Raw genomic sequence first — 26,475 nt, forward strand, 5'->3', positions numbered from 1 at the left:
GCAGCTCCAGTGCTCGTTTATTGCGGCGCGATGCGCCAGCCCCGTGGGGTCTGGGTTAAGGCAGCTGTGGCCCTCGGGCGTGGGCCGGGCCCTTGTTCCTGGGTCGCCCTCGCCCCGGGCCAGAACGGGCCTGGGCACAGCCAGAGCCAAGGCGGCAGCAGCGGCTCCGTCACACCTTGCCGGGATCCTCCTTCAGCGTCACCGTGCGGTTAAACACCATCTGTGGGAGGAGAGGGAGCCGCAGTGAGCGAGCAGGGCAGCGCCGGCCCAGCCCCCAGGGACCCCGAGGACTCACCTTCCCCTCCGTGCTGTCGGGATCCACCGAGAAGTAGCCCAGCCGCTCAAACTGGAACCTGTCCAGGGGCTTGGCGGAGCGGACGGATGCGTCAGCCAGGGCGCCGGCGACCACGCGCAGCGAGTCCTGCGGAGAGCGGCACGGCTCAGCGCCCGGGCCCCCGGCCCACCCCACGGCCAGGGGAGAGCGGCACGGCTCAGCGCCCGGGCCCCGGCCAGGAGAGCGGCACGGCTCAGCGCCCAGGCCCCGGCTCACCCCACGGCCAGGGCAGAGCGGCACGGCTCAGCGCCCGGGCCCCCGGCCCACCCCACGGCCAGGGGAGAGCGGCACGGCTCAGCGCCCGGGCCCCCGGCCCACCCCACGGCCAGGGGAGAGCGGCACGGCTCAGCGCCGGGCCCCGGCCCACCCCACGGCCAGGGAGAGCGGCACGGCTCAGCCCCGGGCCCCGGCCCACCCCACGGCCAGGAGAGCGGCACGGCTCAGCCCCGGGCCCCGGCCCACCCCACGGCCAGGGGAGCGGCACGGCTCAGCCCGGGCCCCGGCCCACCCCACGGCCAGGGAGAGCGGCACGGCTCAGCCCGGGCCCCGGCCCACCCCACGGCCAGGGGAGAGCGGCACGGCTCAGCCCCCGGGCCCCCGGCCCACCCCACGGCCAGGGGAGAGCGGCACGGCTCAGCGCCGGGCCCCGGCCCACCCCACGGCCAGGAGAGCGGCACGGCTCAGCGCCCGGGCCCCCGGCCCACCCCACGGCCAGGGGAGAGCGGCACGGCTCAGCGCCGGGCCCCGGCCCACCCCACGGCCAGGGAGAGCGGCACGGCTCAGCGCCCGGGCCCCGGCCCACCCACGGCCAGGGAGGCGGCACGGCTCAGCGGCCGGGCCCACGGGCAGGGAGAGCTGCACGGCTCAGCGCCCGGGCCCCGGCTCACCCCACGGCCAGGAGAGCGGCACGGCTCAGCGCCCGGGCCCCCGGCCCACCCCACGGCCAGGGGAGAGCGGCACGGCTCAGCGCCCGGGCCCCGGCCCACCACGGCCAGGAGAGCGGCACGGCTCAACACCTGGGCCCGGCCCACCCCACGGCCAGGGAGAGCGGCACGGCTCAGCACCTGGGCCCCACCCCGGCCAGGGAGGCGGCGCCACTCAGCGCCCGGGCCCCAGCTCACCCCACGGCCAGGGGAGAGCGGCACGGCTCAGCGGCCGGGCCCACGGGCAGGGGAGAGCTGCATGGCTCAGCGCCGGGCCCCGGCTCACCCCACGGCCAGGAGAGCGGCACGGCTCAGCGCCCGGGCCCCGGCCCACCCCACGGCCAGGAGAGCGGCACGGCTCAACACCTGGGCCCGGCCCACCCCACGGCCAGGGAGCGGCACGGCTCAGCACCTGGGCCCGGCCCACCCACGGCCAGGGAGGCGGCGCCACTCAGCGCCCGGGCCCCAGCTCACCCCACGGCCAGGGAGGCGGCACGGCTCAGCGCCGGGCGGCTCACCCCATGGCCAGGGGAGAGCGGCACGGCTCAGCGCCCGGGCCCCGGCTCACCCCACGGCCAGGGGAGAGGATGTGCCGAAGTGGGAATGTCCTGGCTGTGCTCTGACACTGCTGAGGGGGGAGCACGGACCTGGGAAGGTGGCAGGGGAGTTGTGCTGGGACGGGAGGAGACCTGAGAACCCAAGAGGGGGGTTGGAGGCCGGGTGACACCTCTGCCCGGGACACTGGACAAAGGACACAAAGGCTGGGGGAGGAGCTGGGGGGAGGCTGAGTCAGAGGCTGGGGGGGGGTTCAGTCTGGGGCTGGCTGGGAAATGGAGAGCCCCCCCCCCCCCCAACGGGGCTGTGGCCTCCCTGGGGCCCCAATGGACCTAACTCCAGGGGGTCCTGCTGTCTGTGCCAGCAAGGCCTGTCCTGGACTGTGTCCCTGTCATCTAATAAACCTTCTGTGTTACTGGCTGGCTGAGAGTCCTGGTGCATCGCAGGAACCCGGGGGGGCCGGGCCTGGTCTCCCCCCTCCCGCCCCGTGACAGGGGCACTGCTCAGCGTCTGGGCAACAGGCATGTGTGGCCCCAGCCCTGCTGGCCCCCCCGGCCCAACAGCCAGGACCTTCCAAGTGGGGTGGCAGAGGGAAGGGAGACCCTGGGGGGCCGGCAGGGCAGGCTCCTCAGCCCGGGGTCTCTCACTCTTCCTGCCCCTGGCCGTGGGCTGCTGGCGTGCAGAGAACCGGACGGGGGTGCTCCCCTCACTCCAGGTTGGGTGGAACCCGCCCCGGCTCTGCCCAGTGGCTCACGTGCTCAGTGCCGCTCACCGGGACTCCCCCAGCAAGGCCCCAAGGCGCTGGCCCTGCCCTCCCAGCCGGAGCCGCTGCACTCGGGGCAGCACGTCCCCAGCCAGAGGAGGGAAGCCAATGGCCCGGCACGGGGCTGCGCTCGGGGCAGCACGTCCCCAGCCAGAGGAGGGAAGCCAATGGCCCGGCCCGGGGCTGCACTCGGGGCAGCACGTCCCCAGCCAGAGGAGGGAAGCCAATGGCCCGGCCCGGGGCTGCGCTCGGGGCAGCACGTCCCCAGCCAGAGGAGGGAAGCCAATGGCCCGGCCCGGGGCTGCGCTCGGGGCAGCACGTCCCCAGCCAGAGGGGGGAAGCCAGTGGCCCGGCACGGGGCTGGGCTCGGGCAGCACGTCCCCAGCCAGAGGAGAAGCCAATGGCCCGGCCGGGCTGCGCCGCGGGCAGCACGTCCCCAGCCAGAGGAGGGAAGCCAATGGCCCGGCACGGGGCTGCGCTCGGGGCAGCACGTCCCCAGCCAGAGGAGGGAAGCCAATGGCCCGGCCCGGGGCTGCGCACGGGGCAGCACGTCCCCAGCCAGAGGAGGGAAGCCAATGGCCCGGCCCGGGGCTGCACTCGGGGCAGCACGTCCCCAGCCAGAGGAGGGAAGCCAATGGCCCGGCCCGGGGCTGGACTCGGGGCAGCACGTCCCCAGCCAGAGGAGGGAAGCCAATGGCCCGGCACAGGGCTGCGCTCGGGGCAGCACGTCCCCAGCCAGAGGAGGGAAGCCAATGGCCCGGCCCGGGGCTGCGCACGGGGCAGCACGTCCCCAGCCAGAGGAGGGAAGCCAATGGCCCGGCCCGGGGCTGCTCTCGGGGCAGCACGTCCCCAGCCAGAGGAGGGAAGCCATTGGCCCGGCCCGGGGCTGCGCACGGGGCAGCACGTCCCCAGCCAGAGGAGGGAAGCCAATGGCCCGGCCCGGGGCTGCGCTCGGGGCAGCACGTCCCCAGCCAGAGGAGGGAAGCCAATGGCCCGGCCCGGGGCTGCTCTCGGGGCAGCACGTCCCCAGCCACAGGAGGGAAGCCAATGGCCCGGCCCGGAGCTGCACTCGGGGCAGCACGTCCCCAGCCAGAGGGGGGAAGCCAATGGCCCGGCACGGGGCTGCGCTCGGGACAGCACGTCCCCAGCCAGAGGAGGGAAGCCAATGGCCCGGCCCGGGGCTGCCCTTGGGGCAGCACGTCCCCAGCTGGAGGAGGGAAGCCAATGGCCCGGCCCGGGGCTGCACTCGGGGCAGCACGTCCCCAGCCAGAGGAGGGAAGCCAATGGCCCGGCCCGGGGCTGCACTCGGGGCACCTGGCGGGGAACCTGGTCACAGCAGCGAGGCCTGGCCCGCTGCAGCCGAGCTACAGCACCTGCCAGCACTCACGGGGTTGAGGTCACTCAGGAACCCAGCTGGCACCTCTGCAGGGTCCTCGGGGTTTTTGTGCAAGAACCTGCAAATAAGACAGGGCCAGTCAGGGCAGGGGCTGGGGCCCCAGGGGCAGGAGTCCCCAGGCTGGAATCCCTGAAATCTCTCCCCTGCCCCCTGCGGCGACCAGCTGCTCAGCCTGGCTGAGTCTTACCCTGTGCCACCCTCTGCCGTGCCAGGGGAGCCCACTAACCTAGCAGCCCCAGCAGTAGCCACCAGGGCTGCAGCCCTCCCCCTGCAGTGGCCTGGGAAGTGCTGAGGTCTCTGGTGTGTTTCCCAGCAGGCAGGGGCTGGCACCGAGGTGCCTGCGGCTGCCAGGGCAGCTGGCGAGAGCAGCAGAGCTGCTGAAGTGGCAGCTCTGGGTTCACCTGCTAAGTGCAGCTGGGTGCCGCTGGCTGTGGCCAGTGCCTGGCTCCACACAGCAGGGCTGGGGCACCGGCCCAGTCCCGCCCCCTGCCCCCCGGACAGCCCTGAGCCAGCGCCCCCCGTACTCACAGCCGTTCGTAGAGCCGCACCTCGCAGACCAGCGGCTCCGACACCCAGTGGATGAAGGCTTTGGGCTTCTCCGCAGCGTCCGACTTGGTGCAGGTCACCTCCAGCTCCATCACCTGCCCGCCAGCATCCTGAGCACGGAGCAAGAGGAGCGTCAGGGGCCGACGCCCCACGGCCTCGCGCTTGTGCCCACCACACAGTCAGCCTGGGGAGAAGGGGGCTCTGCCGCATGCCGAGCGGCTGGGGGCTGGAGTGCCAGGGCCACCGGCTGCCTGTGCCAGCTCCCACCCCTCTGCAGAGCTTCCCGCAGCTCCAGCACAGCAGCTGCGCCTGGCCGGGACCAAGCGCAGGGGAGCAGGCCCGAGGCCCAGTGACAGCCAAGCCCTCCCCGGAACCCAGGCGTCCTGCCCCACCCCACCCTCCCCGGAACCCAGGCGTCCTGCCCCACCCTCCCCAGAACCCAGGCGTCCTGCCTCCTCCCCCTGCTCCCTGGAACCCAGGCATCCTGCCTCCCTCCATCCCACCCTCCCTGGAACCCAGGCGTCCTGCCCCGCCCCACCCCACCCTCCTTGGAACCCAGGCGTCCTGCCTCTTCCCCCTGCTTCCTGGAACCCAGGCATCCTGCCTCCCTCCATCCCACCCTCCCTGGAACCCAGGCGTCCTGCCCGCCCCACCCCACCCTCCCTCGAACCCAGGCGTCCTGCCTCTTCCCCCTGCTCCCTGGAACCCAGGCATCCTGCCTCCCTCCATCCCACCCTCCTTGGAACCCAGGCATCCTGCATCCCTCCACCCCACCCTCCCTGGAACCCAGGCGTCCTGCCCCGCCCCCACCCACCCTCCTTGGAACCCAGGCATCCTGCATCCCTCCACCCCACCCTCCCTGGAACCCAGGCGTCCTGCCTCCTCCCCTGCCCTCTGGAACCCAGGCATCCTGCCTCCCGCCACCCCACCCCCCGCGGATCCGAGGCATCCTGCCTCCGCTCACGCTCACTCTCTCGAACCCAGGTATCCTTCTTCCCTCCACCCCACCCTCCCTGGATCCTAGGCATCCTGGCTCCCCCACCCCACCCTCCCTGGACCCCCGGTGTCCTGCCCCCTCCCCCTGCCCCACCCTAGAACCCAGGCATCCTGTCTCCCCTGCCCTCTGCCCAACCCCGTAGCTAACAGTGATTGGAAGGAGCGCCCCCTGGTGCTGACGAGGCAGGTCGCACCGGGCAGCCCCCTGGAGCCAGGGCAGGTGGCTGGCACATCAGTCTAAGGGCAGGCGACCCCAAGGCAGCGGCAGTGCTGGCCGCTGGCCCCAGCCCACCTTGACGACGTTCTGGACAGCAATGACGTAGCCGGTGTGTCTCAGCCCCACTGGCTGGCCGGGTGCCAGCCGCTTGTAGCCTTTGTCCAGCACCTGCAAGGGGAGAGCCTGTCCCGCGTCAGCCGAGCTCCGGCCCCGGCCCGCGTCAGCCGAGCTCCGGCCCCGGCCCCAGTCCCTGTCAGCCGAGCTCCGGCCCCGGCCCCGGTCAGCCGAGCTCCGGCCCCGGCCCCGGCCCCTGTCAGCCGAGCTCCGGCCCCGGCCCCGGGCCCTGTCAGCGAGCTCCGGCCCGGCCCGGTCCCTGTCAGCGAGCTCCGGCCCGGCCCGGTCCCTGTCAGCCGAGCTCCGGCCCGGCCGCGTCAGCCGAGCTCCGCCCCGGCCCGCGTCAGCCGAGCTCCGCCCCGCCCCAGCCCCGGTCCCTGTCAGCCGAGCTCCGGCCCCAGCCCGGTCCCTGTCAGCGAGCTCCGGCCCGCCCCAGCCCGGCCCCTGTCAGCCGAGCTCCAGCCCGGCCCGTCCAGCCGAGCTCCGGCCCCGGACCGCGTCAGCCGAGCTCCGGCCCCGGCCCGGTCCCTGTCAGCGAGCTCCGCCCCGGCCCCTGTCAGCCGCGCTCCGGCCCCGGCCCCGGCCCCTGTCAGCCGAGCTCCGGCCCCGGCCCCGGTCCCTGTCAGCCGAGCTCCGGCCCCGGCCCCTGTCAAACGCGCTCCCGCACCGGCCCCCGCCCCTGTCAGCCGAGCTCCGGCCCGGCCCGGTCCCTGTCAGCCGAGCTCCGGCCCGGCCCGGTCCCTGTCAGCGAGCTCCGGCCCGGCCCCGGTCCCTGTCAGCGAGCTCCGGCCCCGGCCCGCGTCAGCCGAGCTCCGGCCCCGGCCCGCGTCAGCCGAGCTCCGGCCCCGGCCCCAGTCCCGGTCCCTGTCAGCCGAGCTCCGGCCCCAGCCCCGGTCCCTGTCAGCCGAGCTCCGGCCCCGGCCCCGGTCCCTGTCAGCCGAGCTCCAGCCCGGCCCGTCCAGCCGAGCTCCGGCCCCGGCCCGCGTCAGCCGAGCTCCGGCCCCGGCCCCGGGCCCGGTCCGCCGAGCTCCGGCCCCGGTCCCGGTCAGCCGAGCTCCGGCCCCGGCCCCGGCCCCTGTCAGCCGAGCTCCGGCCCCGGCCCCGGCCCCTGTCAGCCGAGCTCCGGCCCCGGCCCCGGTCCCTGTCAGCCGAGCTCCGGCCCCGGCCCCTGTCAGCCGAGCTCCGGCCCCGGCTCCCGCCCATACAGACTGGCTGGGCTCTCCCGTTCAGCGGCTGGCAGGTGCCCTGACTGACCAGCCCAGCCCCACTCCCTGCATGGAGCCCAGCTCCCAGTGCCCGTCCCCCATGCCCCATTCCCTATGGGGAGGAGCCCTGGAGCCCCCGCTCACCTCCCTGAAGTCGCTCTGCTCGATGTAGATGGTGGCCTGGAAGGGGACTTTGTGGAAGCCCTTGGTCTCGTCGGCTGGGAAGTTGGGCACGAGAACTTCCAGGGCCTGGCAGGGAAGCCAGCAGGTCAGTGCCAGCAGCGGGGCCATGCTGGGCCCCTTCGCCCCCCAGCCCCTCCCCGCGCCGCCAGCCTCACCTTCTGGGTGGGGAAGTTGGTGATGGTGACTCGGAGGGGCTGCAGCACGGCCATGGCGCGGGGGGCCCGCTCGTTCAGCACCTCCCGCACGCAGGCCTCCAGCAGGTGGGGCTCCATCGTCGTCTGCGCCACCGTCACCCCCACCTGCGGGCACAGGCTGCGCTCAGCTCCCGGCCAGGAGGGGCCGCCAGCGCCCGCCCCCCCCCAGGGCACCTACCCGCGCACAGAAGTTGTTGATGGCCTCGGGGGGGAAACCTCGGCGGCGCAGGGCCGTCAGCGTGAAGAGCCGCGGGTCGTCCCAGTCCCTGAAACGGCAACCCCAGCTGTGAGCAGCAGGGGGCAGCGTGGAGCTGCCCCGCCCGCCCCAGCGGCCTGCACACCCCTCACCTGACGGCGCCCGCCTCCACCAGCCGGATGATCTTCCTCTTGGACACCACGGTGTAGAGCAGGTTCAGGCGCCCGTACTCCCACTGCACGGGGCAGTACACGCCCAGCGCGTTACACAGCCAGAAGTAGGAGGAGCGCCTGGGGGGCCACAGCGCTGGTCACGCCTCGCCCGCCCCGCCCGCCGCCCCCGGCCCTGCCGCTCCGGCCTTCCCCGCCCTGCCGCTCACACCCTGCCCCTGCCCCTGGACCTGCCACTAACACCCTGCCTGCCCCCACCCGGCCCTGCCGCTCGCACCCTGCCCGCCCCCACGGCCCTGCTGCTCACAGCCTGCCCCGGCCCTGCCACTAACACCTGCCCCGGCCCTGCCGCCGCACCTGCCCCCGGCCCTGCCACTCACACCTGCCCCCACCCCGGCCCTGCCGCTAGCACCCTGCCCGCCCCACCGGCCTGCTGCTCACAGCCTGCCCCCGGCCCTGCCACTAGCACCCTGCCCCGGCCCTGCCACTAGCACCCTGCCCCCGGCCCTGCCACTAACACCCTGCCCCTGCCCCTGCCGCTCACAGCCCGCCCCGCCCCGGCCCTGCCGCTAGCACCCTGCCCCCCGCCCCCGGCCCTGCCGCTAGCACCCTGCCACCTGCCCCTGGACCTGCCACTAGCACCCTGCCCATCCACTGCCCTCTCCGTGCCCTGCCGCTCACACTGCTGTCCCCCTGCCAGCTGGGCTCAGCCCCAGCTGCACTGAGCTCCCACCGGCCGCAGCCACTGCCCCTGCTGGCCTCCAACCATTCCTGGCTCCCCACAGCCGCCGGCACTGCCCCCCACAATCAGAGCAAGCTCCCCACAGCTGCTCCGCTGGCCCCGCCTCACCGGGCCTGGAACTCTTTGGTGCAGAGCGAGTGGGTGATGTGCTCAATGGAGTCGCACAGGCAGTGCGTGTAGTCGTACGTGGGGTAGATGCACCTGAAAGGCAAGGCAGGGCCTGAGCGCTGGATGCCCAGCCCCCGCCCCGACACCAGCCCCTCCCCCCCGACACCAGCCCCTGGCCGGCGCCCGCTGCCCCCCCCCCGACACCAGCCCCTGGCCAGCAATTGCAGCCCCCTCAGGCCCCAGCCCAACACAGAAGCCACCTGCCCCACCACAGGAGCGAAGCCCAGGGTCCCTGCCCCCACCCCTGCATCCAGGCCCCCTGCGCCGCTCTAGGCAGGTCCGGTAAGCGAGGCCCCTGCCCCCCAGGTCCCAGCCCCATTTCACCCCAGCTCCTCCCCGGTGGGGTCGGGCCAAAGGGCAGGGCCCAGCGGGGGGGGGGGGGGGGCCAACCATCTGTCCCCGGTCCGGTGGTGTGGCATGTATTTGATGCGGTAGGCGACGGGGTCCAGCTTCCCGTCCTCCATCACCAGCTTCATTCGCAGCGTGGCCTCCCCCTCCTCAAACTTCCCCTTCTTCATCCCCTGCCGTGACAGCCGGGAGAGACCAGCGGGGCCCATCAGCCGAGGGGCGCTGGGGGGCGGGGCAGGGCCCCGTGGGGATGGGACGGGGCGAGCACGCAGGGGGAGGGGAGGGGCAGTCGCCGAGCAGGGGGAGGGGTCACCAAGGGGTCACCGAGGCGGCCGGGCAGGGGCCGCGGGGGCGGGGCAGTCCCCCAGCTGGGGGAGGGGTCACCGAGGGGGCGTGGCAGTGTCCGAGGGGGCGGGGCAGTCGCCCACCAGGGGGAGGGATCACCGAGGGGGCGAGGTCGCCCAGCAGGGGAGGGGTCACCGAGGGGGCGAGGTTGCCCAGCAGGGGGAGGGGCAGTCGCCCAGCAGGGGGCGGGGTCACCTAGGGGCAGGGCAGTGTCCGAGGGGCGGGCAGTCACCCAGCAGGGGGAGGGGTCACCGAGGGGGCGGGGCAGTCGCCCAGCAGAGGGAGGGGTCACCGAGGGGGCGGGGCAGCGTCCGAGGGGGCGGGGCAGTCGCCCAGCGGGGGGAGGGGTCACCGAAGGGGCGGGGCAGCGTCCGAGGGGGCGGGGCAGTCGCCCAGCGGGGGGGGGTCACCGAGGGGGCGGGGGCGCCCAGCGGGGGCAGGGGCCCACGTACCTCGAAGAGGAGGAGTGACTCTTCCACGGGCCGATCCCGCCACGGGGAGGGCGGAGGGTTGTGGCCTTTGATTTCTTCCACCCGCTGGTGGCAGACGTAGGCGTGGCCCCTGGGGAGGAGAGGACGTCACGCCCACTGGGCACACGGCTGAGCCACCGCCCAGCACGGGACCCAGCGGCCTGGCGCTGGCAGGCGGCCCAGGCTGCTTGCGGGGATCCCCATCAGACTCCGTCCCTTCCCCGGAGCAGCCAGGCACACCCTGCCCCCCAGAACGGCCGGCTCCGCCCCCATGGGCCCCACGTGCCCCCCACACTCACCGCCGGATGAGCTCCACGGCCCACGCGTACAGCTGGTCGAAGTAGTCCGAGGCATGTGTCACGGCATGCGGCTTGTAGCCTATGGCAGAGCGAGCCCATGAGTGAGTCCCTCCCTCCCTCCCCGCCCCCCACCCGGAGCACCAGCCTCACCCCCCGGTCTGCCCCAGAGCCAGGGGGCGGCCCCGGGTGTTCCCCTTGCTGCACTAGCTGATGGCTGATGCCCTTCGGAACTGGGGGCCCAGGAAGGGGATGTGACCAGGTGCAGCGAGACAGAGGGAAGGAGCAGGAACAATGGGGGGCGGAGGTGGGGTGGCTGGAGGCTGGCAGTCTGCGTGGGGGGCTGCAAGGGGGGGAAGCCAGGCCGCCTGGCCCAGGACTCCCAAGATGGACTTGGCTGAAAGTCCCTGATTTCTGTGCTAACGAGCTCTGCCCTTCGCCGGGATCCTGTCGACTGATAAACCTGCTGTTTTACGCTGGCTGAGAGTCCCGGCTGCCTGCGGAGTGGGGGGCAGGGCCCTCTGGCTGCCCCAGGACCCCGCCCGGGCGACTCGCTGCGGGAAGCACACGGAGGGGCAGGGGATGCTGGATGCTCCGAGCTCAGCCCCAGGAAGGTGGAAGCTGTGGGAGCTTCTTGCCCTGGGGACCGTCTGCTCCGAGAGCGGAGGCTCCCCCAGAGTCCTGCCCGGCTCCGTAGGGAGCAGAGCCGGCATCGCCCAGGGCCCTCGGGGCAGAGCCGGCATCGCCCGGGGACTCCCTGCCCCGCATTGGCAGCATGCAGGGACCTCGTGGGAGCCAGCTGAGTGAAATGGGGAGGGGCCAGGCCAGCACCCCCCACCCCACCTCCTAGGCAAGGGCAGCAGGCCCTGGCCACCCAGCTGCAGCTGGGGGGCTCTGGCATCTCCCCTGGGTACCTGGCTGCTCCCCTCTCCACCCCAGCTGCTCCCACTCGCCCCCCCCCCACTCCTCATACCCAGCGGTTCCTGCTCTGCCTCCCTCACCCCCCGCTCCCCGTCCCCACAGCCTGGGCACTCCTGCTACCCCCCAGCCACTGCCCCCACCCCCTGTAGCCAGCTATTCCCCTCCCCCACGCCTGGAACCCAGCCATTCTGCCCCCGGCCCCATACCCAGCCACTCCACCATGTCCCGGATGGCGGCGAAGTACTTCTCCTCCTCCTTCTCGGGGTTGGTGTCATCGTACCGCAGGAAGCACACGCCCCCGTTGGCCTGAAGGGGGCACGGCCTGGTTAGCCAGCTCCTGGCACCCCCTGCGCCCGCAGCCCCGCCAGGCCCCGCCCCTGGCACCCCTGCAGCCCCCATGCCCGCCCCTGGCACCCCAGCGCCTGCAGCCCACCCCACCCCGCGCCTGGCACCCCGACAGCCCCGCCCACCCCACGCGCCGGCACCCCTGTGCCCGCAGCCCCGCCCACCCCGCGCCCGGCATCCCCTGCACCCGCAGCCCTGCCCACCCGCGCCCGGCACCCCTGCGCCCGCAGCCCCGCCACCCGCGCCCGGCACCCTGCGCCCGCAGCCCTGCCCACCCCACCAGCCCCCGCGCCTGGCACCCCGCAGACCCGCCAGCCCCATGCCCGCCCCACCCCTGTGCCTGCATCCCCGCCTGCCCCTGCGCCCGGCACCCCCGGCAGCCCCTTCACCCGCAGCCCCACCCCCCCCCCACACAGGGTCGAGGGCCCGGCCACCCGCATCCAGGAGCCCGGTGGGGTCGGGGGTCTGAGAGTGCTGAGCTCAGACTGGGCACCACCAGCAGGGCCCCAGCAGGAAGGTGCCGTGGGAGCTGGGAGGGCACGTCTGGCACAGGGGCAGGGCAAGAGCTCACCTTGGTGTAGCCAGGGGCCCGGGGCGGCTGGCAGGGGGCGGGGCTCACCTTGGTGTAGCCAGGGGCCCCCGGGGGGGGGCTGGCGCGGGAGGGGGCGGGCGGCTCACCTTGGCGTAGCCAGGGGGCCCCGGGGGGGGTGGCTGGCTCGGGGCGGGGCTCACCTGGCGTAGCCAGGGGCCCAGGGGCGGGGGCTCACCTGGCGTGGCAGTTGAAGTTGATGGCTTTAGCGTGGCCGATGTGCAGGATCCCGTTGGGCTCCGGAGGGAAGCGTGTCCGCACCTGAGGGCAGAGGAGTTCCCAGCCCCACTCGCCCAGGGTCCGGAGGTGTTACCAGCCCTGGGCCAGGCCACACAAGCTGAAAAGGCGCCAGCCCCATGCCCCTCGCAGGCACCCAGCCCCCACCCCCACCCCCACCCCCGTGGGACTTTGCCCACTGGCCAGGCGGCCTCCAGCCCCTGGGGACGGTGCGCTGGAGCGAGAGGGGCCTAGAAACAGAAAGGAACCAGCTTCCAGCTTTGGAATGCAGCTGCATGGTTAGCGGCAGAAGGGGGGGTTTGCTCAGGGCTGGGATGGCAGCAACCAAGGCTTGTCTAGCGCTAGGGCTTCGAGTCAAAGACCGAAACAGGAATAGTAACACAGTAAAGTGTTTATGAAGACACTTGTGTGAAATAGTGTTATTGTCTCTGTGTCTCTTTGAAGGTTGTGGTGACCTGGATCTGAGCTGTTAATGGATAAATTACTCTGTGCTAATTGCCAGGATGTTTGGGAGAAGGAGTTGAGCCTATTGTTTTCTCAGGCTAAAGGCTGCTGGAAATGTATAAGAACCTGGGACACGATCCTACATCATCTCAGATCTGCTTTGGGTTTCAAGAGGGGGAAACCTTAAGCCACAAGGATTGAGATCCCCAGTCACTGACTGGAGCCACCCTGAATATGGACATTGGACTGTAACCTCTGGACTATTTCTAAAAGGACTTTTGGCAACTACAAGCTCATCTCTGCTGTGTATCTGAACCTCAGGAATTGAATTCAAGTCTGTCTGTATATTGATCTTTTAACCAACACTCTCTCTCTTTTCTTTTTTAATACATTTTAGCTTAGTTAATAAGAATTGGCTATAGGGTGTATTTTGGGTAAGATCTAAGTTATAATTGACCTGGGTATGTGGCTGATCCTTTGGGATTGGAAGAACCTTTTCTTTTATAGGATGAGATCAGATTCTCAGGAATCATCATCATATATCTGACAGGTGTGTCTGGCCGGAGGCCTGAGACTGGGCACTTTTGTCCGGCAGCACTGCCGCTCCTGTGACTTCTGCCAGAGGGGGAGGAAGGCCCGGGACAGGGGGAAGATGGCTGTAAGACCCTTGCCCCGCCCCGAGGAGCCTGTCCAGAGGGGGGCCAGGGTCAGAAGGGGGGCTCTGAACCGAGAGAGCCTGAATCACAGCCCCCCAGACTGGAACGTGGGGAGAAGGCCCCAGCCCCGCGTGCACCCCAGGGGTATTGGGGTGGGGAAAGGGCGCGGGCGGCATAAGGCTTCCCCCCTGCAAACTGCGAGTGCCCTCGAGTCCCCCCGACCTACAGCGGGGCAGGAAACTGGAATGACCTGGGGTAACTCTTCCCCCATCACTGGGGGGGCCCTGGGGCAGCCATGGGAATGTAGGTGGGTTCGAACTTCCCCAGGTCACTGGCTGGAGTGACCCCGCTCAGTTCGGTCTCGAAGGGGGGAGAGGTGTGACGAAGTGGGACTGTTCGCACTAGGGGCTGGGTACAGATCCTAAGTATCTAGCAGCAAATGCCTGACACTCTGTCTCCTAGCAACGGATGGCCGGGCCCCTCCCTGCAAAGGTGCATCTAAAGCTGTTGGAGACAAAGGGGTCAGGTGACCTCCTGGCCCGGGAAAGAGGCAGAGGAGAGAGGAGGGGCCGGAGGGGGGCTGGGCAGATTGGAGTGGGCTGGAGAACAGAGGGGAAGCAGGGAGACCGGGCTCTGATGGGGGGGGGGGGCTGGGAAGCCCCCAAAATGGACCTAACAGGGGAGGATCCTGTTATCGGTGCCTGAAGACCTGTGTGGGACTGTGTTCCTGTCGTCTAAATAAACCTTCTGCTTTACTGGCTGGCTGAGAGTCCTGGTGAATCGGCAGGGAGGCCGGGGGTGCAGGGCCTGGCGCCCCCACACTCCGTGGCACTGATCCTTTGGGATTGGAAGAACCTTTTCTTTTATAGGATGAGATCAGATTTTCAGGAATCATCATATATCTGACAGGTGTGTCTGGCCGGAGGCCTGAGGCTGGGCACTTTAAGGGAACTGCGTGGTTTGGGCTTCTAAGTGACCAGTGAGGTACTAGAGAAGCTGTTCTGTGCTGGTTGGTAAATCTAAGTATTGGAATAACCACCAGCGTTTGGGGTTTGTCTGCCCCGTTTGGTTTGCAGTTCACCCTGATTGAGTGACCTCAGCTGGCTCCCACGGGCAGCTCCGTCACACGGGGCTGCAGGGGTGCCAGGCGCGGGGGTGGTGGGGCTGCGGGTGCGGTGGGGCTGCGGGTGCAGGGGGTCCCGGGGGCGGGCATGGGGGCTGGCGGGGCTGCGCTGCCCCCCATTTCACTCAGCTGGCTCCCACTCAGCAGAAAGGAGGGTCTCTGTGGTGTCTGACCCCCCTTCCCCCAGAAACTGGGCAGAGGAGGGTCTGGAGGGGTCTGTCCCATCCCTGGGTTCTATCCCCAGCTCTTCTGCTGACCCTGCCACCATATGTCGCCCACATGTGCCTCAGTTTCCCCATGTGCCTAATGGCCTCGGAGGCCCCTTGTGGGGGTTAACGACTAGATGGCCAGCGCTCATCGCTGTGGTTAACGAGTGACAGGAGCCCGCCAGCCCCAGGCACTGCAGAGGAGCTGGGGGAAGAGCCTGACCCACCTGCCCGCCAGTGATCTCCAGGTGCTGCTTCATCAGGGTCATGGTGTGCGGCGTGAGCACGTAGCCTTCTGTCTTGTAGTTCTCACCTGGGGGAGCAGGGAGCTGTGAGCACGGGCAGGGCGAGCGGGAGGGCTGGGGCCCAGTGCCCCTGCCCCGGCACTGGGCACGAGCCCCTGGCCGGGAGGGACGCATGGGACTCCACCCGCACACCCCTCTGCTAATGGAGCACAGCGCCTGCTCCAGCAGCCACCCCAGGGCTCCAGAGCTGGGCTGCCCACCTGGGGCACCGGAGCCAGGCTGGGGCGGGAGGCTCCAGTGCCCTGCCCCGCCCCCGGGGAAGCCAGGCTAGGATAGGGCGCCCCCGGCACAGGCTCCAGAACACTGGGGGCAGGATTCCCAGCAGGACCCGACCTTGCCCAGCCAGCCTGGGACGGACCCTCCCATCCCGAGCCTCTGAGCAGCGGCTCCAGAGCCAGGCTGCCAGGCCGAGGCCCCAGGAGCCCAGAGCGGGCGGCCGCACTCACCGGGCTTGTGGAATTTGAGGGCTTCTCCCCTCAGTTGCTCCATCAGCGACTTTGTTTCCAGGGTCACTCCACCTGTGGGACCAGGGGGGCGAGGTATGTGAGCCTCTGCCCCAGGGACCCCGCCCCTGGCTCCCAGACCTCCAGCGCCGCCCGGCCCAAGGCCCTTCCCGCCGCCCTGCCCGGCCGGCCCCGCTGCCCTGCCCTGCCAGCCTCGGCCGGCCCTGCTGCCCTGCCAGCCCCGCTGCCCTGCCCTGCCAGCCCGCTGCCCTGCCAGGCCCGGCCGGCCCGCTGCCCTGCCCTGCCAGCCCGCTGCCCTGCCCTGCCAGCCCGGCCGGCCCGCTGCCCTGCCCTGCCAGCCCCGGCCGGCCCTGCTGCCCTGCCCTGCCAGCCTCGGCCGGCCCGCTGCCCTGCCCTGCCAGCCCCGCTGCCCTGCCCTGCCAGCCCGGCCGGCCCGCTGCCCTGCCCTGCCAGCCTCGGCCGGCCCTGCTGCCCTGCCAGCCCCGCTGCCCTGCCCTGCCAGCCCCGCTGCCCTGCCAGGCCCGGCCGGCCCGCTGCCCTGCCCTGCCAGCCCGCTGCCCTGCCCTGCCCTGCCAGCCCGGCCAGCCACGCTGCCCTGCCAGCCCGGCCGGCCCGCTGCCCTGCTGCCCTGCCAGTCCCGGCCGGCCCCGCTGCCCTGCCGGCCCCGCAACCCAGCCCTGCCCGGCCGGCCCCTCTGCCCTGCCCTGGCAGCCCCAGCCAGCCCCGCTGCCCTGCCCTGCCCTGCCAGCCCCGCTGCCCTGCCCTGCCAGCCCCGGCCGGCCCCGCTGCCCTGCCCTGCCAGCCCCGGCCGGCCCCGCTGCCCTGCCCTGCCCTGCCAGGCCCGGCCGGCCCCGCTGCCCTGCCCTGCCCTGCCAGGCCCGGCGGCCCCGCTGCCCTGCCCTGCCAGCCCCGGTGGCCCTGCTGCCCTGCCCTGCCCTGCCAGCCCCGCTGCCCTGCCCTGCCAGCCCAGGCCAGTTCCCAGCCTGGGAACTCTCCAATCGTTTTCCAGCCACGGCCGGCCTGCCCTTCCCTTCCCGAGAGCCAAGACCCGCACAGGAGCTGGCCCGCCATCAGCCATGCAGCAGGGACCACGGAGCCAGCAGGGGAGCGGCCTTGGTCCCCTCTGCCCCCCGCCCATGGACAGCAGGAGCAGGCAAAGCCAGAGGATGGGGGTGCTAAGCAGCAGGAATCAGGGCTCAGGCCAGGCCGCCATCTCCCAGCTGAAGGCCGGGAGAGCGATATGCCAGGGCCAAGGCCACGGGCCATGGCAGCTCCCAGCTCCAGGGGTGGGGCAGGCACATGAGCGTGTGCAGTTAGTGCTGCAGAGAGGGGCTGGCCTGGCAGTCAGCTCCACAGCTCTCGGAGGCCGGTGGGGGGCAGCCCCACGCCCCAGGAGGAGCTGCCCCAGGCAACGGGGGAGGGGGGATAGGTGGGGGGCAGCCCCACGCCCCAGGAGGAGCTCTCAGGCTTGGGGAGGGGGTGGTAGGTGGGGGGCAGCCCCACACCCCAGGAGGAGCTCTCAGGCTTGGGGAGGGGGGATAGGTGGGGGGCAGCCCCACTCCCCAGGAGGAGCTGCCCCAGGCCTGGGGGAGGGGGTGGTAGGTGGGGGGCAGCCCCACGCCCCAGGCCTGGGGGAGGGGGTGGTAGGTGGGGGGCAGCCCCACGCCCCAGGAGGAGCTGCCCCAGGCCCGGGGGCAAGGGAGGAGACACTGAAATGCAGGGCCCAGCACCGACCAGCGTGGCCAGGGCCTGGGCTGCTCGGGGGCCGGGCACTAGATGGCCCTGCCTCACAGCCCCCCAGGTAACACACTGGCACGTGCAGGTCCCGACTGGGGACCAGCGTTTTCCAGGGACAGGACGCGCTGCAGATGCTGGGCTCGTGCCCCCGCCAGGACCCTGGCACCCAGATCGCTGCAGGCTGCAGCCCCCGGGGAACGGCCCTGCCCTGAGATCAGGGCACCGTCGTCACTTACGGAAAGGCAGCCGGGGCCTGTGCAATGGCCGTGCCGCGGGCAGCCCCTGGCGCGAGGGGGCAACCGAGCAGTGCTCAGCGCAGGGCACTGCCTGGCTCCCGAGCGCGCCGCAGGCCAGGCAGCAGCAGCCCCAGGGCCAGGCTGAACCCCGCGGAGCTGAGCTGAGCTGGGCCCCGGCTGGACTCCACTGGCTGCCCTGAGCCCAGCCCCGGCTGCGAGGCTCCGGCCGAGAGCGAACCCCCCACTGGCCCTAGCACTGACCCTCCCGGCTGCATCTGCTGAGGGGCGCACGGAGCGGCCCAGGTCAGGCTGCCCAGCGGCACCTTCCCCAGCCCCGCTGCAGCAGGCTGCCCAGGAGGGCGCAGACGAGGGTGCGGGGAGCCCCCAGACCCTCCCAGCCAGGCCCCCCAGCAGCTCACCGTTCTCCTCCACCGCCGCCTGCTTCTCCGCCTCGGCCGGCTTGGCCTTCCCAGCCTGCGGGACAGACGGGGAGCAGCCTTCAGCGCCCCCAGGCTCTGCCTGGCCCAGCCCCCCGCACCGGCCCTGCAAAGCACCTCCTCCCTGGGGCCATGCTGGCTTCCCGCAGCCAGACCGAGCCTGGGCCCTGGCCACGCCGCGCTGCGGAACGGCTCCAGCCCCCTTCAGCTCCCCGGACCTCATACATGCCCCCCCGCGCCCGGGGCACCGCCCGCCGCCCGCCCCTCCCCCAGCGCCCAGGGCACCCCCCGCCGCCCGCCCCTCCCCCCAGCGCCCGGGGCACCGCCGCCCGCCTCCCCAGCGCCCGGGGCTCCGCCAGCCGCCGCCCCCCAGCGCCCAGGGCACCCCGCCGCCCGCCCCTCCCAGCGCCCGGGCTCCGCCAGCCGCTCGCCCCTCCCAGCGCCCAGGGCTCCCCGCCGCCCGCCCCTCCCAGCGCCCGGGCACCGCCCGCCCGCCCCTCCCAGCGCCCAGGGCACCCCGCCGCCCGCCCCTCCCCAGCGCCCGGGCACCGCCGCCCGCCCCTCCCCAGCGCCCAGGGCTCCGCCGCCCGCCCCTCCCAGCGCCCGGGCACCGCCCGCCTGCCCCTCCCCCAGCGCCCGGGCACCCCAGCCGCCCACCCCTCCCCACTGCCAGCCACCCACCTCCCCAGCGCCCGGGCTCCGCCAGCCGCCCGCCCCTCCCCACTGCCAGCCACCCACCTCCCCAGCGCCCGGGGCACCCCAGCCGCCCGCCCCTCCCAGCGCCCGGGGCACCCCAGCCACCCGCCCCTCCCCACTGCCAGCCACCCACCCCTCCCCAGCGCCCGGGGCTCCGCCAGCCGCCCGCCCCTCCCCACTGCCAGCCACCCCTCCCCCAGCGCCCGGGCACCCCAGCCGCCTGCCCCTCCCCACTGCCAGCCACCCACCCTCCCCAGCGCCCGGGCTCCCGCCAGCCGCCCGCCTCCCCAGCACCCAGGGCACACCCGCCCCTCCCCAGCACCCAGGGCACCGCCCCTCTCCCCGCCGCCCAGGGCACTGCCAGCCGCCCGGCCCTCCCCAGCGCCCAGGGCTCCGCCCGCCCACCTCCCCAGCGCCCAGGGCTCCCCCCGCCGCGCGCCCCTCCCCCAGCGCCCGGGGCTCCGCCAGCCGCCCGCCCCTCCCCCCAGCGCCCGGGGCTCCGCCAGCCGCCCGCCCCTCCCCCCCCCGCCCAGGGCACACACCCCCCCCTAGCCAGGCTCGGGGCTCCCCTCCTGCTCACACGGTACCTTTGGTTTCTTTTCCAGGTCAGCTTCTGTCTTCGGGCCCAGCAAGTGCAGCACCTGCAGGAGAGGGGAGTGGGGCCTGAACAGGGGTGGACGGGGGGCAAGGAGTCTGGGTGGAGCTCCCTCCCCCACCAGCCCCCCCATGACCATACTCGGGCTGGAGCCCAGCCAGGATCTCAGTGGTCCCTCTCCTTGGCAGTGCCAGCAGGACGTCCCTCCACTGCCCTGCCTGGGCCACGGGCCTGTGCCCAGGCACTTCCCGCCTGGGCCACGAGCCAGGTGCAGGGCTCGTTGGGGCCAGCGCTGCCTTCAGAAGCCCGGCCCCGTCGCCCGCTGGCGGCCCGGCCCCGTCGCCCGCTGGCGGCCCGGCCCAGCCCCACCTACCTGCAGGTCCACTTCATTCTTAATGCTCTTGCCATCCGCCCACCTCAGCCTGCCGCGCGCCTCGCCTGCAAGTGAGCACAAAGGGACGGGTGTGGGCAGACCCAGCTCAGGGATCCCCCAGGGACAGGCAGCGGCACCTCCTCCTCGAGTCAGGGCCCCAGCCTCACTCAGCCTCGGGCCTCTCTGCTGCCAACCTGGACAAGGCCCCGAAGCCACCGGGCGCAGCAGGGGTGGGGGAGCTGCCGGGCCTCGAACTGCCCCATTGCCCACACCTCTGCAGAGCGCTGGCACGTACGACACTGGGGCCCCCAGGGCGGCTGGGCAGAGCTTAGCCATGGCAGGGATGTTTTCACACAGCTCCCTCGGGTCAGCCAGTGCCAGCCCTGAGGGATCTCGTACGGCTGGGCGTCCCCCTGCCCACCCGCTCGCGGCAGGGCTGGGGAGCTCTCCCGGGCAGGGGCTGCGCTGAGACGTCTGCACAGTCGGTGCTGCTAACGGCCCGTCCTGCGCAGCGGCACCCAGCCCGGCTAGCAACAAGCCCAGTTGGCTCAGGAGCTGCAAGGAAGGAGGATGTTGTCCAGGGCTCTGAGGGGCACCGAGCCGTCTCCCTCTCAGTGCTGGCGGCTGGCTCTCGCTCACCTGCTCCGGGGCTAACCCAGCGCCCCAGGGCAGAGGGGCAGTGACCTCGGCGGGGTCGCCTTCCTCCGTGGCCTGGGGTGCAGGTCACTGAATCACTTCCCTGCCATGGGGGCCTCGGGCGCTGGGGCCCTCGGCAGGGATGGACCAGAGCTGGCTTTCAGCAGGTGAACCCATGTTTCTGCTGCCCCAGGAATACTAGTTAATCCCACTTTAAGGCGTTTTCTATTTAAAACTGTCTCGTTGCCGCTGCGCTTCCTCTTCCACGCTCACAAGGCTGCAGATTCAGAGATTAATTTCGGGCTGTACAAAGTGCTGCAGGCGGCACAGCGAGCTTGTAAATGCAGCGCTGAGCAGCCGAATGCCCGTGTACATTCTGGGTCAGCGTTTTCTGAAGGAAGTGACATATCTCGTGACTCATTTCAATATTATCGAAACAAACCCATTCGAGAGCATGAAAAGGCCAATAATGCAGCACTGTCGGCGGGCGGAGGCAGCCAAGCCCCGGGCGGGAGGCGGGAGGCGGCCGCCGAGCCGCAGGTTGCCCGTCCAGGTCCATCTGGCTGTGCAGTGCAGTGGCTGGGCGGAGCCTGTTCCTCGCTCTGAATGGCCGGATGCAAAGACTGAAAAGAGTCGCTCGTCGCTCTGTGTTCCTGGGCACTGAGGTGGTTCTTTTCCCAGGTTCAAGCAGGTTCGGGTCGCTGTTTGCCAGCGCCCTGCGCTAAATCAGTTTCCCAGGAAACCGCAAGCCCTGTACTTGGATCTACGTCTGGCTGTTGGGCGCAGCGTGCGGGGGCTGAGCGGGGCTGGCGCTCTGTCCTCTCTGACTCTGGCTCCACACAAGTTCCTGTTTGCAGGGTGTGAGCGCTAGGAGGGGCCCGGAGCCGAGGCAGCCGCAGGAGCTGGCGATGGTTTTAGTCACACACACAAGGAGCCCAGGAGAGGGGGACTCCAGCTAACGTGCCAGCCTGGGCCACCCCTGCCCTCAATGGCTCGACGCACATCCCTGCAATAGCCAGACCCACAGGCCAGGAAACCTCAACGCAGCCCAGCAGAGCCCCGGCGGTGCCAGGGCACAGGGCGGCTGGGCAGGAGCTCAGTGCCAGGGCAGGGCAGCCAGGGCAGGAGCCCTGCTCGCAGCCATGTGACTCTCAGAAGCATTTCCAGGGGGATCCTCTAGACTCGGGGCGCACATGGCAGCCCCACCAGGGAGCCAGCCCTCAAACCAGATCCCGCCAGCCCGAGGGTCAGGGGGGCAGAGGTAACCAGCACAGGGCCAGATCCTGCCGGCCGATTCCCAGGCACAACCACCCCCAGCTCAGCTCCAGAATTCTGCAGGCTCCTGGCCAACAAGCAGTGGCTGAACCTGGCCCTGCTACGCGCTCTGGCTGTGGCCCTCGGGCGAGTTACCGGAGCAGCAGCTGAGCAGACGCTTCGCAGTGCTCACAGCAGGGCACCAGACGCTGCCTCCCGCCCTGGCCCGGCCCCCAGGCGCGGTTGAGGAGCTCTGGCAGGCGAGGGGGATGCTGGAGCACTGGGAAAGCAGGGTGCTCTGGGAGGGGGCACAGAGGCGGGCAGGTGCAGAGGAGATGGGCACATGGATGCTGCGCCTGCTCTGTTAGAAGCACAAGGAGTGAGCCCGGCTGGGTGGGAGGGACCAGAGCCTAGGGACACACGGGGACCTCTTGATCAATGCCATGGAGAACCGCACACAGGTCACCCCCCGGAGACCCACCCCCGCCCGCCTGAGCTGCTGACTCACCCATCAGCAGCCCCATGTTGAAGCGGTACCGCTCCGACAGCAGCTCGGCTCGGTGCTTGTGAACGGCCGCCTCCACCTAGAGCGAGCAGGAGAGTGCACGTGAGCCAGGCGGGGCTGCTGGGCAGAGACTCCCACGGTGACGGGAGAGCAGGACTGGCACCGGTGCGGACAGGGCAGGGCCACCGCACGGGCCAGACGGGCAGGGCTCAGGCACCCAAGGGAGCTACCGGCACGGCCATGCCGGCAAGGAGCTTCCACCGCAGCGAGGGCCCCCCACCTCCTCTGGGGAGAGACTCTAGGGCAGCCTGGCCCCATCCTCGCTGGCGGGGCTCTGACATGCCCAGCAATGGGCACTATCTGCCTCCTAGTCCCTGCAGAGCTCACCCGGCCCCCTGGCTGGCACACAGCCCCAGCAGCCCTACGAGTACAGCGGGCACAGGGCACCTCCGGAGCAAGGGAGGCCCGGCGACGAGTCCTGAAGCAGGAGTGTTCTCTGCCAGGCCCCCGAGAGCAGTGCGCTGACCGGAACAGCCCCCTGCCAGCCACAGCCCCACCGCTGCCGCTGGGAGCAGGGACGCCAGCCAAGCCCACCAGGGCTGCACCCTGCTGAGGACACGCTGCCCGTGGTGCCATTAACACGGCCTCCTGGCCCCCCAAACCATGGGCTGCCCTGCGCAGGGGGGCCCCTCGCTCGCTCCCTTGTACTCACGGCCTCCTCTATCTGCTCTGGGGTCACGACCACCCCCACGCCGCACTCCTGCTCAAAGTCTGCCGTGTCGATGGGGTCCAGCGGGTGGCTCCGCACGTACTCCAGGGCAGCTGGGGACGGCAAAGCAGCAGCTCAGGCGAGCGGTATTTCCAGGCAGTGCCGTGGGCTGCTTCACCCAGGCTCCAGAAGCCAGGAGACCCCACGGGGGTCCCTGCCTGGCCACCAGGCTCTCCCAGACACATGGCCTGCACCCAGGCAGCAGCAGCTGCCCCTCTGCCTGGCGCTTCAGGCTCACGTCGCCCAGGTCTCACAGTATAAGCCCGGACCAGGCAAAGCGGAAGGCAAGGCAGGACATCAGCCAACTGGCTCCTGCTCCACCCCCCAGGTATCAGATTCCCCCTCTGCTGCCTTGGACTGGACGCATTCCCTCCAGATCTGATCCAGGCCGGTTCCTGAACTCTAAGGGGGCTCGTGCCTGTGCCAAGCTCACAGAGTGCCGCCCCCGTGTGCCGCTGGGCTGCTCTGCGGCTCATTGCAGCACGCTTGCTCAGCTGAGACATGGGATGCAGTGGTCCGGGGGGCTGCATGCCCAGCGCCCTCCCCTATCCACGCTGGGACCAGCACCACCAGACTATGGGCCCTGCAGCAAGCAGCTCACACAGCCCACTGCACAGGGAGGCCACACAGGTTGGGATCCAAGGCACAAGACTTGTTGGGGCTCCTTATTCCCACCCACAGGCCAGGGCAGGATGCTCCTTGCGGCATGTTCTCAGGTCTTTGTCCAGCCCTGTTTAAAGGGTCTACGTGCTAGGTGCTCCCCTCCCTTCCCTGGGGAGACCACTCCACGAGGAAACGCTCCTCCTTCTTAACGCAGGCGCAGACAAGCAGCACCGAAAGGAAGCAGCCTCGGGGTCTGGCTGCCAAGGGGCAGGCAGACACCACCACAGAGGAGCCTGCGCTGATGCCTGTGCCTGGAGTGACCAGGCTAAGCTGTGGGACAGACCACGCAGGCAGCTGAAGTAGGGAAAGCCTGAGGCTCGGGAGAGAACACACACTCTCCTGCTGGGCAGGGGTTGAAATGTCCGATTTACACTGGGAATTACCCCCCAGACTGAACCGCAGGCACAAGGGGGTGAGGCGCAGCCGCAGCAAAGGGAGCTGGGTAGCACTTTGCACGCACAGAGCAGGCTGCAGCCTGGCCGGGAGTGGGAGCAGGGAATTCAAACCCGGCTGAGCTGCTAGATCTCAGGCCAAGGCTGGCTCAGCAGAGTCCATGCTGTACATGGGAAAGAGGGGAGCAGATCGAGCTGCCCACCTCCCGTATCATACCACTGAGCTGCAAGTCTGTGACGATCTTCTTGCTGGTGATGCAGCCCACAAGGAAACGAAGACGCTTTTGGTCCTTAAGCCGGGAAGCCACATTGTACAGGAGGGTTCCAGTCGCCTTGTCGACAGTTGGGCCCAGGACTCCTTGTGCCTAAAGCCCAGGAAGGAAGAACAGAGTTCGAGCGACACTACCTCTTCACTACCAGTGTTGCCATGGCTACGCTGCTGGGGTGCAGACTCTTCCTCTATGGACAGATGGGGCTTTTCTGTGGCCGTAGCAAACCCACCCAGTGAGAGGGGGCGGCGAGGTCGCTGAGAGAATTATTCAGTCAGCCTAGCACTGTCTACACCAGGGCTTAGGCCGGCTTAACTACAGTGATCAGGGTTGAATTTCTCATGCCCCTGAGCAACACTAGGTCACCCTGACTTTTGGGTGTAGACCCGGCCTGAGCCAGCGGGAAAAGGGAGCCAAGCAGGGCCCTGGCATCGAAGGGGCAGGGGATGTTTCCTCTGAGAAACCCAAAGGGAAAAAATCTGTCAAGTTAGTGTGGTAGGAAGAGAGTGAAAACCAGCCCAGGGCGGAGGAGTGGGCCAACCAGGGCAAACCCCTCTCCTTGTCTTAGGAAGGGTGGTGAGAGAGCAGCAGTGCCTTGCGGGGGCTCTGCTCCCTCTGTGGTTTGAGAGTCGCAGCTGGGTAAGCAGTGCTCCCTCTCCCCCTCTCTCCGCCTGGAGCACACGCTTCTCTGCCAGTACAGGCCACGTGACCATTACAAATGTCCTATCCGAGCCCTGCTCTCAGCAGCACAGGGACTCCCAGACACAGCTAGCCAGGAAGTGCTGATTTTAATTTGTACGTTAGTTTCGGTTTCTGTTTGGTGCAAAGAATCCCATTGTAAGACCAAACCTCTGAACACTGAAAGCCCACTCTCTCCCTCCCAGAGACCCAGCCCCGTGCCTAGGGGTCCTGTCACACACTAGGGAGAAGCGCTAGCTTACAGCATTCAGCCATGTATCAGAGGGGTAGCCGTGTTAGTCTGGTTCTGTAGAAGCAGCAAAGAGTCCTGTGGCACCTTATAGACTAACAGACGTTTTGCAGCATGAGCTTTCGTGGGTGAATCCCCACTTCGTCGGATGCATTCAGCCATGGCAGTTACAGAAGCATTTTGGGAACCAAAACTGACTCAGCCTCCCCGAAAGGGGCACATCCAGATACAACTGCTGCGTTGTAAACAATCGGGTCACCGACCACGTCTTACGCTGCTAAAACACACAACTGATACAAATCCAGCTCCCTGGTTATGCTCTGTCTCTGCCAATCAGTTTCCCTGCATGGCGATGAAAAGCCAACGCAGTCACTTCCATGTTCCCAGAGCTGCAGGGCTTGGGTTTCACACCCAGAGCCGGGCTCAGCTGTCAAAGATAACGGGTTTGTGGCTGTTTCAGGAGAGGAGCACGGCTGGGCCGCTAGTGTGCCCTCACCCTGGGGCGAGCTGGAGCGTGGGAGGGGAAGGCAGAGAGGAGTGCAAGGAAGTTGCCAACGCGGTTAGTTTGAGGAAAACTCTTCTCTGATTCTATGCACAGTGGCTCGGATGGTAACGATTCCACCCTGGGTTTGCAACCCGCACCCAGGCCCTGACCCTTACCATGAGCCATGCTGACAGTAGGCCCACTCAGCCCTGGCGTTAGCAGGCCCAGGTCCCAGGGACTTCAGGGGGTGCAGAGCCTGCAGACAGCAGGGTGTGCGTTGGGGACAGGTGGGGCTCTCTCCTGCACTGCCCCTGCCTGCAGAGGGTGGGTTGCTGCTGGTGCTGAGGCCACGGGGGGTCAGAGGAGGAGGAGACAGAGGGTGCACAGCAGGGACAGGGGTAGGAAACGGGCTGCCGAACGGGGGGCCTCGCGAGGAGGAGGAAGGGCTGTGTTCAAGCCAAAGGCCAGGGGTCCTGGTGGGGGCCAGGGGTCCTGGTGAAAGGCACAGGGGCAGGGGCAGGATGCAGGGGTCAAGGGCCAAAGGAAGGACACAATGGCCAGAAGGCACAGGGGTCAGAGGTCAGGCACAGTTTGGGGAGGAGCTTAGGATGGGAGCCTGGTCAGAGGTCAGAGGGGAAGGGTCGCGCTGGGGCAGAGGTCAGGGATTGCATGGCTGGGGGGCCCGGCCAGGCCAGGGGTCAGAGGTCAGGCGCAGCTCAGGGAGGAGCTTGGGGAAGGGACCAGGTTAGAGGGCAAGGGTCAGGGGTCATGGCCAGGGGTCAGGCACAGCTCGGGGAGGAGCTTGGGGCGGGGCCAGGTCAGAGGTCAGAGGGGAAGGGCTGCACTGGGGTCAGAGGTCAGGGTGCGTGTGGCTCCGGAGCTGGGCGGGGTCAGAGGTCACGGGTTACCTGGGTCACGGCTTCCCGGAGCAGCGCGCTCAGCGCCTCGTTCTTCAGGGTCTCGCGAGCCTTGGGCTCGCTCAGGCCGATGGCCGTGAACAGGCTCAGCGCGTCCAGCCCCGCCGCCATGCTGCCGCCGCCGCCGCCGCTA

At 70.1% G+C, this 26,475-nt stretch overlaps 1 protein-coding gene across 3 annotated transcripts; it reads right to left on the reverse strand.

Annotated features, from left to right (window-relative positions):
* Positions 1-26,475, reverse strand: QARS1 (glutaminyl-tRNA synthetase 1). 3 transcript variants are annotated; one of them, XM_039482557.1, is made up of 25 exons: positions 26,334-26,475; positions 23,962-24,109; positions 22,633-22,742; positions 21,924-21,999; positions 19,526-19,590; positions 19,145-19,198; positions 17,844-17,898; positions 15,434-15,505; positions 14,910-14,995; positions 12,205-12,277; positions 12,106-12,119; positions 11,289-11,388; positions 10,165-10,243; positions 9,848-9,956; positions 9,093-9,223; positions 8,643-8,735; positions 7,775-7,912; positions 7,605-7,692; positions 7,388-7,531; positions 7,194-7,298; positions 5,806-5,898; positions 4,500-4,627; positions 3,963-4,029; positions 296-421; positions 1-220 (listed from the first exon to the last, which is right to left on the reverse strand). In XM_039482557.1, exons 1-25 carry the CDS (start codon positions 26,451-26,453, stop codon positions 170-172), a joined length of 2,325 nt encoding a protein of 774 aa, XP_039338491.1. In that variant the 5' UTR covers positions 26,454-26,475; the 3' UTR covers positions 1-169. The 3 variants fall into 3 exon arrangements, with proteins under 3 accessions (XP_039338491.1, XP_039338490.1, XP_039338492.1); XM_039482556.1 differs by having other exon boundaries at positions 5,806-5,913; positions 12,106-12,117; positions 12,203-12,277; XM_039482558.1 differs by lacking the exon at positions 26,334-26,475 and adding an exon at positions 25,602-26,284 and having other exon boundaries at positions 5,806-5,913.

The sequence above is a fragment of the Mauremys reevesii genome, linkage group 7 (genome assembly GCF_016161935.1).
Source record: "Mauremys reevesii isolate NIE-2019 linkage group 7, ASM1616193v1, whole genome shotgun sequence".
Classification (NCBI taxonomy): domain Eukaryota; kingdom Metazoa; phylum Chordata; order Testudines; family Geoemydidae; genus Mauremys; species Mauremys reevesii.

Coding starts and splice junctions, on each gene's coding strand:
- QARS1 (XM_039482556.1), bottom strand. CDS start 26,453: ATGGCGGCGGGGCTGGACGCGCTGAGCCTGTTCACGGCCATCGGCCTG. Junction 10,244..11,288: donor GGACATGGTGGAGTGGCTGG/GTATGGGGCCGG, acceptor GCTCTGCCATAG/GCTACAAGCCGCATGCCGTG. Junction 422..3,962: donor TCCTGAGTGACCTCAACCCC/GTGAGTGCTGGC, acceptor CGCTCTCCGCAG/GACTCGCTGCGCGTGGTCGC.